Source organism: Camelus bactrianus, chromosome 32, assembly GCF_048773025.1.
Source record: "Camelus bactrianus isolate YW-2024 breed Bactrian camel chromosome 32, ASM4877302v1, whole genome shotgun sequence".
Taxonomy (NCBI): Eukaryota; Metazoa; Chordata; class Mammalia; order Artiodactyla; family Camelidae; genus Camelus; species Camelus bactrianus.
The window spans coordinates 6,327,343-6,339,504 of NC_133570.1; the positions used below are offsets into that span (position 1 = coordinate 6,327,343).

The 12,162-nt window shown below is 57.0% G+C and overlaps 1 protein-coding gene across 5 annotated transcripts in view; it reads right to left on the minus strand.

Moving 5' to 3' along the window:
• Positions 1 to 11,902, minus strand: part of BCL7A (BAF chromatin remodeling complex subunit BCL7A) — a 33,065-nt gene extending 21,163 nt beyond the window's left edge. For 3 of the 5 annotated variants that reach the window (XR_012503716.1, XR_012503717.1, XM_074356754.1), the window contains exons 1-3: positions 11,449 to 11,902; positions 4,392 to 4,473; positions 1,249 to 1,345 (exon numbers count right to left, since the gene is read on the minus strand). Coding sequence is in view for 3 of the 5 variants with exons in the window: in XM_074356754.1 (XP_074212855.1) it covers positions 1,249 to 1,345; positions 4,392 to 4,473; positions 11,449 to 11,540 (271 nt within the window). In the remaining 2 variants the exon portion in view is untranslated. The remainder of the gene's footprint in view (positions 1 to 1,248; positions 1,346 to 4,391; positions 4,474 to 11,448) is intronic. The other 2 variants (XM_074356755.1, XM_074356756.1) reach the window with 2 other exon arrangements.
• Positions 11,903 to 12,162: the final 260 nt, after the last annotated feature.

Genomic DNA, 12,162 nt, shown 5'->3' on the forward strand with positions numbered 1-12,162 from the left:
CAGTCAGACCTGGTCTCTCTTGGCTGCACACATCCTGAAATGGAAGGGGAGCGTGGCTCCTGAGTCGGGGACCGGGGTTGCTCAGCATTCTAGATTTTTCTGGAGTGTTAAGTCTAGGCTAGTGGCCATGAACTTGAATTCTGCCTCCTTCAAAGGACCTCAGATGCCAGCACCAGCATTTATAAACAACTTCCTAACTCTGGGCAAGTTACATCACCTCCCTGAGCCTTAGTTTCCTCATCTGTGCACAGGAGCTTGACCCCGGCATTAAATGAGGTGATGTATGAAATGGGCTTAGCGAGATGCTTGGCACATTGTGACAGTTTCTTAAATGTTAGCTACTGACTGCCAAGGCCTTAAAGGGATTATCTTATTTAATACTCACAACGACCTTGTGAAATAGGCATTACCACCCCCATTTGACAGACTTAAAACAGACAAACCCAAGGCTACGCGTACAACAACGAGCCCAGAATCACACCGTGATGGAGTCAGATGTGAATCTGGATGGGATCTTGCCCTCTGCTCTAAAACGTTCTCGCTTGCAATTCTATGAATTGACTGAAACTAAGCCAGACCAGGGGTCTCCTCGATTCCCAGAGAGTGGGGATGCTAACCAATGCCAGGGGGACAGAGTATGTCAAAAAAAAAAAAAAGGGAAAAAAAGTCACCAGCAATGTCAAAACAACTGCAGACCGGCTAGCGCGTGTCCTTAGCCTAGACTTGATCAGTGGGAAACTGGATATAGCTTTTGAAATACGACAGCAAAGGAAGTTAAACTGTCGATGTGGAAGGGAAGGTCCCAGGGTCCCAGATTGATTAACTTGAAGTCAGAAATCCCGTGAGAGCTTCCCAGCAGCCAAAGCAAAATAGGAAATGGGAAATTAGAGTCATTTATATGATACGTCGGGCCTAGGAGGGAAAAAGACAGATACTCTAGAAAACCTGCTGGGCACACAGGACTAACAGAGTATCTCCTGTGAGGTGACACAAGTTACTAAGTGAGAAAGAGGTCATGTTTTATGTCTCTGGCTCATTTTATGATTCTTGGCTTGCTGGGCTGGGTTCTCTTCCGCTGAACCTCCTGCTTGGCACGGAGGCCGCCGGTCCTGCCCAGCCCTCCTACCCCTTGCCTGGAATACGAACCAACCTGCTGGTAAAACAAAAACATGACTGACCAAGCGCTGCACCATGGCCCAGGGGCCTGGCAGGAGAGGGGCCGGCGGGCCGGCACGGCAGGGCACTCACCGTGCATGTCCATCATGCCCGGGGAGGAGCTGTTCTCCGGAGTGGTCACCTCGGAGCCACACTTCTCATCTTTCCCCTTTTTCTTGTTCTTGTTTTTCTGGAGGAGAAAACGGTGCAGAAACCGAGTCACTGAACCATGTGTGTGTGCGCGAACAAGCAAGACCCCAGGAAATGGGATGAATGTTTTATTCCGCTGGGAGCCTCCACATCTCTGGAGGGCTCTCCTTGGCCTGCATCTGAACACGTCCCATGAGGGGCCTCACCTCCTTCAGAATCACAGGGCCCAGTGGAGCGGAGGCTTCTGGGGCTGCAGCCCCTGCAGGCACACAGACACCCAGGCTGGGGGGAACTTCCTCTGGGGACAAGGCCACGGTCACCCTGCCCGGAGCAGGCACCGTGATGCCCAGTGAGGGATGGAAAAGACAGTTCACATGCTTCCACCATCATCAGGCTCCTGGGACCGCCCTCCTCAAAGTGCAGTCAGCTGACACCCAGAGTGACCCTGGAGGCCAGGTGAGGGGGTACCCCAGGGAGGAGAAGGGAGGTGAAGGCAATGCCTTCTGTGTGCGGTTCCACTTCTTACAGATGGAATACAATCGTGTTGGAAACAATCTAGCTGTGTCCATCGGTAAGGGACTTGTTAAATAAATTACAGAACATTCATTCAATGCAGTGGGAAGCAGCAATCAGAGAGAAGAGGCAGCTCTTTCTGTACCAATGAGGAATGATCTGCAGAAATATCCACGTGTTAAAATATTTCAGTATCTCCGAGACGTATAAAAGAAAGGTGCAGAACACGTGATCAGGATGCTGCCACTGATGGTAAGGAAGAGGATAAATGAACGTGTGTTTACGTGTTTGTTTGTGTGCACACGCTCTCCAGAAGGATAAACAGTGACATTGTCTCCAAGCAAAGACAATGGGTGGGGTCGGCGGTGTGTGCAGGGATGGGAAGCAGATTTATAAAAAAGGTGAGACCATTAAAAAAGGTAACATTTGAAGAATATGCAACCCTATAGAGACAGAAAGTAGGCTGATGGTTTCTAGGATCTTGGCAGGGGGAGGGCGGTATAAGTTTCCTTTCTGGGGTGATGAAAATGTTCTGGAATTACAGTGGTGGTTGCACAACTGTGAGCACACCAACACTGGCGGGCACACTTTAAAAGTGTGGATTTAAAAGTGTGAATTGTGTAACATGTTTTACCTACTTAAGAGAATAAAATTGTCAAGCGTTCCGAAGAAAAAAAAATGGTGTAACCATGTTGTTATTGGGTGTTTAAAAACACGAAAAGCTATCCTTTCCCAGTGCAGATTCCTGACTGCAACCGTCAGAGATTTGGATTCAGCTGTCGGGGGTAGGGCACAGGAACCTGCATTTTGTCAAGACTCTCTGGGGATCAAATGCTCGGCCAGGCAAGGGGGACCCATGGCCATAGAGGGAGGGGAGGAGTCCTGTACATCTTGGCTCAGAGATGACGGCGAGTCAGCATCTGAGCACCGTCTGCACAGCCATGCTGGGCTGAGTTCTTCCCGTATGATATATTGCCTCTGCTCTGGGGCAGAAACCCCAGGAGCTGACTAACACTGCTCCACTGCACAAAAGAGGGAACTAAGACCCTGCAGGTGAGGTCACCTGTCTGGCATCACAGGTTAATTGGGGGTGGTCTGTCCAACTCCAAACCTAGAGCTCTCTGCCCAGCCCTGGGCTGCCCAGTCCTTCTTGACAGCCCATATATTGCATTTTCTCCTTGATCACAATCCATTTGGCACTTCCCTGATGTCTGTTTCATGCTATTCTATAATTATCTTCCCCCAACAAGATTATAAATTCCTTGAGAGCAGGGACCACGTCTTCTCAAATGCAAGCGGCGTTTATACAACACCTAATGATGTGCAAGGCACAGCATGGGCAAGAGCCAGGAGCTGCCTTCGAGGAGGCTGGCTGCACCCTGCTCTCCCTCCAGAACGGCCGGCACCAAAGGCCGTGACGGTCTCTGTCAGTGCCTTGGTGGCTCCATGAGCCAGGCCAGGCCCAGGAGGGACGACAAACACCCGCGTTCTCAGCCCAAGCCGACCCAGCCAGCGGCCAGCGTGTGATCAAAGGAATAGGAATGGAGCCTCAACCCTGCAAGGAGACCCAAGACTTGAGGGCAGGTCACTGGAGACGGTGGAGAGAGGCTTAGCCCCGCCTTATGGCCCCTAGAAACCTACCAAGCATGACCACGGTCACGACTAGAGGCACATAGGTCAGCATGAGCCATCTTCCTGGATGAGAAGGCTGTTTGCATGGATGGAGAAGGTATTCCAGGCAGGAGGAACAGCCCAGGCAAAGGCCTGTAGGTGGGACCATTCTGGATTTTGTCTGGAAATGAGAGTAGCTGACCTGGGGAAGCTGAAAAGCTATCTCTGATGTGGGGCAGCTGCCTGTGGTGGATGCCTCCCTGAAATCAAGCACAGCCACTGGGGCTCCCCCTAGTGGTGGTAGCCACAATCCCTCCTGGAAACCCTACCCCCGCCCCCCTAAATGGTCCATGCTTCTCTGCACCAAACTCTCACTCTAGGGTCACCCATTACCACCAGCTCCAACCACCAGAAGGCTCTCCAGGAGTAGAGAGACTATGTGCTTTGGAGTCAGACAGACCCAACACTTGCTGTGTGACTCTGGGGAAATGGCTTCACCTCTCTGATCCTGTATCCTCACTTATACAGAGTGGATAGAGAGCTCAGTTCCACAAGGTAATGCCTGGAAGATGGTCAGGTGCCCGGAATGGCGCTACAATGATGGGGGAGGGTCTCCCTGTCTGGGGGGGTACCACCATATCCATCCCAAAACCATAGTGCCCAGGGTCTCAGGGAGGGGACACCTCTGCACTAAGGTGTGTCCCCACTGGTAAACTGTGGGGCTCTCAGCCCCCAAGAGATGATTTTAGGGGACATTTCCCACCTCTCAGAGGGCCAAACTCTGGGGCTGGACCATGGGGGGAGGGGCCTCTCCAGCCCTAAGCTGGGTCCTCCTGCTGTCCAAGGGGCCTTGGCCCCGGGGTCTCTGCACGGTGGGTGGCAGCAGACAGCCCCCTCTCCCTGTGGTGGGAAGGAGCATGGATAAACAGCCCCACCCCAGGGGACCAGCCCTACATACTCACATCGTCAACCTTTGGCTCCGTCACAGGGACCCACTTGTAGATTCGCAGGGACGTGTCACCCACTGTCACCCACTTCTTCTCCCTGCAGAGGATGAGGAAGAGCCCATTACCAGGGGGCTTCTGGGGGAAGGCTTGTGGGGGGCACGGCCGCACTCCCCTGGAGCAGCTGTGACTGCTGGGCTGCTCCGGGGGAGGGGGGGCTACGAGAACATGCTCCAATCACACAAACGAGGGTTGGAATCCCAGCTCTGCCACTCGCTAGCTGGGGGCCCCTGGGCAAGTCACTTCACGAGCCCGAGCCTCAGTTTCCCCATGTGGTTAACAGGCTGCCATGAGGATTACGTGAGACAAGGCATGTGGACACTTCCTCGTGCCTGGAAGGAAATGCTTGGTAAGACTCGGGGTGGGCAGGGCTGCCACTGGGATGATTCCTCTGGATGGAGAGACTCAGGCCCCTGGTTCCTCCAGCTTTCGCCCCACAGAGCCAGTGACCTGGGCCGCCCAAGAGAACTGGGCAGCGGAAAGGGCTTCACACCAGTGGTGGGGGTGGAGGTGGGGGCGGGAAGGTCCTCACCAAGAGCCCCCAGGGCTCGCCCTGCCCTCCCCGCCATGCCCCTGAAGTCGTGGGAAGGAAGCAAGAGCAGACAGCATGAGTAACCGCCCCAGGCTCTTCCGGGCAAATGCCAGTTAGATCAGCCAAGGGGAACGGAGAGCAGGGGCCAACCTGCACACCCAGTGGCCTCAGACCCAACAGGGTCCAAGTGTTGATACCGAGGGACCGTGACAGGGAAGCACAGCTGGCCGGGGGGTCGCTCCCAGACCTGACACCTCTGTTCTGAGATGCCTAGACATGAGCTTCAGGGTCTCAGCTCCTAATGTCTGCAGGGCTGCTTCCTACTCACCCCCAGCTGCCTCCAAAACTCCTGCGGGACAGTGCCCAGGGCCCCTCAGCTGCCAAAGGCAGGTTTATGGTGAGGAGCAAATCACAAGCCATGAGAAGGAAAGGGGGTGCTTGGTCCCCACTAAGGGAAATAACAGTAATTACCGCGCTCTCCTGCCACCACTCTGCTCCGAGCATCATCCTTCTCCAGACTATCACTCCGGCCTCCCAAGTTCGGTCCTTGACCTCCCGCAGTCCACGAGTCAGGTCCTGTCACTTCCTGTCCCTAACACTGGGAGTGATGGCCAGAGGCCGTGTGCCTGAGGACACCGAGGCTCAGGGAGAGCCCCCCCCAGGAAGAAAGCCAGGATTCCAACCAGGCAGCTGGGGCCCTGAAGTCCACATTTCCCGCACCAGGCTCTGCCATCTCGGAGAACTGAGAGGTCACGAGGAGGAAATTAGCTGACTCAAGGGACCACCCATTGGATGTGGGGGCCAGATGCACACCTGCTGTAGGTGGCGTGGTGGCCAGGAGCCCTCAGTGATTTTAGTGACAAGGGTTCCACCAAAGCCGAGAACTACACGTGGCATGAACACCTCTGCTTGCGGGCTGCCAGGCACCTTGTCCAGCCTCCCTACCCATCCCTCAGCCTTGGGTCCCCCCTCCGTGGGAGAGCAGCCCTCACAAGCTGGTGGGACCCATTACCACCACCCAGCACCCCTTCACCACTGCGAGCTCTGGGTGCCCGAGCTCACTAAAAACCAGCTAACCAAAACCACAGGCACTTCCACACCCAAAACTACGCCTGCTCGGGTTGCAAACGTCCCCTGCTGGAGGAAGCTAGGGTCTGGCTTTTATTTACTCTACTATGACCATTTCCAGTGTCTCCTACCTGGTAAGCACTATACACATTTCCTCTCATCTTCCCATGACCTTGCGTGGCACAAACTGTCACCTTCCTCATTTGACAGATAAAGAAACTGAGGCATGAGGAGGTGTAGTCATTCTCCCCAGAGCCAGTGTTCAAACCCTCCCTGTTCCACTGCTTTCTGGAGCAGCCTCCCCCTGATCCCATCCCTGCCCCTTTTAGCCCTGAAAGAGTTAAAGAAAGGCAGGTACCTAAGTTTCCACCCACCTGTCTCCTACCTCCTGGAGGCAGGATGGATGATCCACAACCCCAGTCCTTCCCCACCTCCATTCTGAATAATCAGAAGGTGTCTGGAAGGGACAGGGACATTCCCAGAAACAACCTCGGTGACAAAGCAATAAAGAATCATAATGGGCATTGTGTGCTGAGGGCTTACTTTGTGCCAAACAAGCGCTTTATTGACATGCCCTCTCTCTCAAGAACTGCCTACAGGCCAATGAGAGGGGGACTATTGTCACCCCACTCTATAGACGGGAAACGGGAGGCCCAGAGAAGTTATACCACTAGTTCATGGTCACACAGCTAGTCAATGGCAGAACCAGGGCTGGACACAGGCTCTGACCCCAGAGCCCTTCTGTCATCTGTCTCCCATGAAAAACTAAGAAATGATTCCACAGAGCACATCGGTGGAAGAAGCTGCACAAAGAAGTTTAAATTGCTAAAACCCTATGCAAATGGCCAAAGGCACTCAGTGCTCACAAGCCCTCAACTGCCTTCCTCACCCGGGCCCCAGTAGGTTAGCAAATCCAAGGCTTGATTGTTTAAAAAAAAAAAAAAAAGTAATTGACTTGCACAACATAGGACACCTCCCAGGGCAGAAAGTGTGACAGATCCGGGCTTTGCAGGCCGCAAGTGAGCCAGGGTGAACGGGTGAAGTCGCAGGTGCTTCCCAGAGAGGTTACAGGTCCCCGCAGGTTCTGAGCTGAGCACAGCCAGGTTCTGGTGCCTCCCTTGGCCCCAGCGGGTGACCTCTGGGCCCAAGTTCCAAACTGAACCCAGAGATTAGAAACCATTCTTCAGTTGCAATTCTGGCCGTGGAAGCTGAGGGACTACGGGACAGAGGGAGAGCGTTAGGAGCCGGAACTCAGGGCTGCCGCCCGCCCGGCCGGCAGCCCCGCGGGAAGAGCCAGGCCCCGGGGCTCAGGGGCGTGTCACCAGAGTGAGCACCAGGTGTGCCATCGAGCCGGGGGCTTGGCAGTGCCTCGGGAAACAACACCTGGACTTGGGAGCAGCTGACAGTTCCCACCACGGTCCCCAAACTCATCACCCTAGAACATACAGTCCCCCAATCCCCAAGGAAGGTATTAATCAATATTTATGACGCCTTATATTCACGATGGCAAACAAGCAGCCAACAGGCATGGTTTGTCTAGCCAGCACAGTACTTTTAAAAATTTGGATCAACTGCTAGAGTTAAAAAAAAAAAAAAAAAGTCAGACCCCACATAAAAATTGTTTCTTGGTTATTCCCCAAAACACGACCTGGCCACAAGAGGCCCACATGGCCTGAGGAGCAATGGCTCTCTCCAGAAGGGCCCTGTGGCTCTCTCAGATCCCCCAAGTCTCACCACCTGTGGCCACTGGGCCTGGATTCACCACAACCACCAGGCCACAGCCCAGCCTTGCCACGAAGCTGCCCTGGGCTTGCCCTGAGCCCTCCGGCCTGGCTGGCCCCCCGTAACCAGCCAGGCTTCGGTGCCTCTCTCTTCCCCACCAGGCTTGGGCGCTGGGACAAAAGGACTCAATGAGGTCCCAGCTGTACGAATAGAGCCCCAAATGCCCAGCACAGGCTCCTGTATAAACCACAAGCACCCCTCGACCCAGATTCTCTAGGCCAAGGCCAAATTCTAAAATTCCCCCAGGTCCAGGTCCAAGGGATTGCCAGCCAGGGAGACCATCTTGGGATCACCTGACTCCCTCAAAGAGGGATCTGAATCCCTCATTTCACACCCACTTCCCAGGGCTAGGCCCTGATACCATAGGAGGCCTCAGCCTAACTAGGCCCTGGCCCACGTGACCTGCCCTGTGCCTGGCCGGAGGGTACCCCTGGAGGTACCGAGGTGAGGGCCTAGCACAGTCAAACCTCCGCCTCCCCCAGGGACGGGTGGGAAGTCTCAGGGAACAGGCCTCTCTGTCTTCACAAGCCACTGAGGGACCCTTCAGACCAAGGTCCCAGGGGTCCCAGGCCTAAGCCTACTTGGAGGCTCAAGCCTTTGCCTCCCGCCCAGAGACTGCCACTCCCCTGCTCCTCTCCACACACCCACTGGGTCTCCTAACCCTGGCCCAGTTTCCCAAAAAGGGGCTCAGCATTTTGCTCTTCCTTCAGCCATGTTTTGGCAGCCTCACAGTCGGCCTGCCTTGCTGGGATACCACACAGAAAGGAGAGGAGAAATGGCCGGCAGCTACGGGCAGAGTGGCCACGGCTGGCTGCTGGCTTTTTCCAGGGGCAGGGAAAGTGTTGGGCTGTCAAAGTGGGGGATTTTTAGGGGTCACTCGGGCTGAGGAGAAATACCAACCTAGGCTTACAGGCTGAGTGGTATGCCAGGCACCTCTGTTCTGGATTAAAAAAATAAAATCAAATCAGGATGCTGAGTTAAATTTGAATTGCAGACAAACAACGAAAAAAATTTTTTAGTACAAGTATGTCCCAAATAGTGCATGGGACATACTTACACTATAAAAGTATATAAAATGTTATTTCATTGTTTATCTGCAATTCAGATTTGACTGGGTGTCCTATAATTTTATTTGCTAAATCTGGCAACCTAGTGTCTCAGCCAGTGGTGAACTGCATGGTTGCTGGCCACGCAGTTAATAAACAACCCCAAACCACAAGGACCGACTGGAAGACACATTCTAAAGGCACAATGAGGGTGAGATTTGGCTTCTCTTGGCTGAGGAAACCCAGGAAATAGGGTGGTCTTTTTAGCTCAGAATAGGCAGGAAAAAGAAAAAAAAATCAGCAAAATGTAAGTTTCTACCTTACAGTAAGGACAGCATTTAATGACCACTCCTGTGTGTAGCATATGTGCTTCTGGAGACATGACATTATTCCAAGAGGAGAGAAGGCAGCAGAGACACCCCTAGCCGCCATGGTCAAAGAAGTTGCATGGTTAGCCCAAGGTCACAGCAAGGAAGTGAACTGGAAGCCCAGCCATGAGATCCCAAAGCCCGAGGTCTTTAGAGGACTTGACACCTAGTTTCCCAAAACACAAAAAGGGAGGGAGACCCGTTCTCCCCTCTCCCCACGCAAACACAGGCCTGGCCCACAGCAGGCACAGCGGGCTGACTGCTCTGGGCCCCCTGGGGTGGAAAACCCCAAAGCTCCATCTGCCCTCCCTGCAGAGCAGCTGGCGGGTGGGCACTCCAGGAGCAGCTGTCAGGGTGCAGGAGCCTCTGCCAGGCTGGGAGCCTGGGGCAGAAGGCCCCAGCACACGTCCCGCAGCACAGAAATGCAGCTTGCCCCCACCCCTGTCTCACCTCCAGGGTGGTGACAGAAGGGACTCAGGCCCAGACAACAGTTCTTTCTTTGCACAGGCACTAAGGCAGGGGACAACTCCAGCCTGCCCTCTGGGAATCCCGCAGGAGAGGGGGTTGTGGGCTTGCTTTCCTGTGTGTGTTTTGGCCTGCAGCTGTTTCTGCCATTTTTAAATGGCCCCAGTCCGGGCACTGAGCGCCCTGCGCACCAGGGGAGCTCCCACAGCAGGCAAGACTTGGATCGCAACTTTGGAAGGCCTCCCCTTCTCACGGTTCTGAAAATTCTTTGTCCCATTGGAGCCAAACCCAGCCCTCCGCCGGGCATCCGGCCATCTGCAGACAGCCCTTTCCATAGGAGGCCCGGGAGCACGTGGACTTTATTGATTTTCCTCTTGCCTTTTTTGTTGGGTTTGACTCAGAAAGGACAGCTAACTTGTGACTCGGCTAGACTGGAGGCTCGCCCCCAGTGGTTTTAAGAGACCGAAGCGTTTCTCAAGAAATGACACCCCCAAACATAAACGGAAGCCCGCCACGGGGCCTGCTGGGTTTTCAGGCTTTAAATAAAGGGTCAGGACGAGCCCGCGGGCGCTAACACTCGAACGCCGTGGCGGCTCCTCTCCCTCCCTGACCCTGGTGAGGCCGTGGGAAAAAAATAATAAAGTTGAAATCCGGTAGCTGGGAGTTTTCAACAAGTCTGCCCCAACCTGGCGATCGTCTCGCGCCTCGGGCCTGGCCCTCGGGCCGATTCCGAGACAGACCCGGACGAGGCCGGGGAAACGTTCAGTCGTCTTAATTACAAGGCCACGCCGGTCAGAATCTACCGAGAGCTGGAGAAACCCGCACGGCCGACACCGAATCCCCCTTTGCCCCCCGCGCAGAAAACAAAAACAACGGCTCTCTCCGCAAAACAAACACGAGCTCCTGGTTTTGGACAGGCAGACGCGGCCCAGGACCGGGGTCTGGCCCCAAACATTCGCTCGCCCGAGTCCCCACGTCCGGGTCCGGGCAGAGCGGGGCGGGAGGAGGGCGCCCGGAGCTCCGGGCCCCGCGGCCGCCACCGGCGTTTCCTCCTCGCGCTCGCCCCCATTTTTCTTTCTCGCCAAGAGCCCTCGCTCCAGGCAGCCCAAAGCGCTAAATTTAAACGGCTCGCGCTCTGCAAACTCCGCAGACTCGAGGGCGCCGGGCCTGGGAGGCGGGGAGCAAGCGAGCGAGCCAGCCCGGGAGGGAGGGAGGGAGAGAGGGAGGCCCGGCGCGGGCAAGGGCGCGGGGGCCGGCGCTGCGCCGCCCGGGGAGCGCGGGGAGGAGACGGAGACGGCGGCGGCCCGCTTGGTGCCTGCACAATGGAGCTCGCGCTCTCCCCTCCGCCGCCGGCATCACGGCCCCGGCGCGCGGGAAGCCGCTTTCATGTGACTTGCACAAAACGAAATGGCTTCTGGGGCCGGCCCCGAGCCCCCCTCCCGGGAGCTGAGCGCCGCGGCGGGGACTGCCCGCCGCTCCACCGCCCGGCCCGGGGCGCCCGCCGCCTCCGGGCTGCCGCCGCCGCCGCCGCGCCAGGTGGGCGACAGGCGGGAGCGCACCTGGGCAGCGGCCACGGCCCCCGCCGCGCGCAGGTGACCCGGCTCGAACGCCGCCCTCCCTCTTCAACTCCCGGGCCCGCGGGCGGCCCGGGGCGATGCGCCCCGCCGGCTTTTTGTATCTGGTGTCGGGATTGGGGGCGGCCGCGGCGCGGAGCCGGCGAGCGAACGAGCGAACGAGCAGGCGCCTCCGCTTACCATTTGCGCACTTTCTCGATAGCCGCCATGACCCTCTTGATATCATCTTTGGCCCGGCTCCTGGTCTCGGCTCGAACCGACCTGCCCGACATGGTTCTGGCGGGGAGAGAGAGGCTGGGGGAGCGCGCCCGCCGGGTCCTGCTCGCGCTCCGCGGCGGCCACACTCGCGCCCGCCCGCCCGCTCACTCACTCACACACACAGACACTCACACACACACTCGCACACATACACACACACACACAAAGCCTGGTGCCGCCGCGAGCCCGTGGCCCAGTGCGCAAGCGCAGGGCGGCAGCTGCACCGAGCAAGGGGAGCAGCGCCGCCGCGGCCGCCGGCAGTGCGGCCTCCGGGAGCCGCCGCCGCGGGGCAGCGCCGCGAGCCTCCCCGCCCACCCGGGCTTGGGGGGCGCCCGCCACCCCCAGCTCCCCGGGGAGGCGGCGAGGGGCGCCCGGCGACCGCCGGCTCCTGGCACGCGGAGGGGAGGCGGGCGGGCGGACGTGCGCGCGGACCCTTACTCGGAGGCCGCAGGTGCCGGGGGTCCCCCGGAAAGGGCGGGGCGGCCGGCCGGCCGTGGAGGGGGCGCATTCCTGGGGAGCCAGCGAGGCCGCCCGTCCGCCGCCCGGGGTGTGTGGCCGCGGCTGTAATCATGAAGTTTTCTGTGGGGCTCCCGACTTCTCAGAGTTGAAGGCGCCGATTCAGGACGCGAGGTGCTC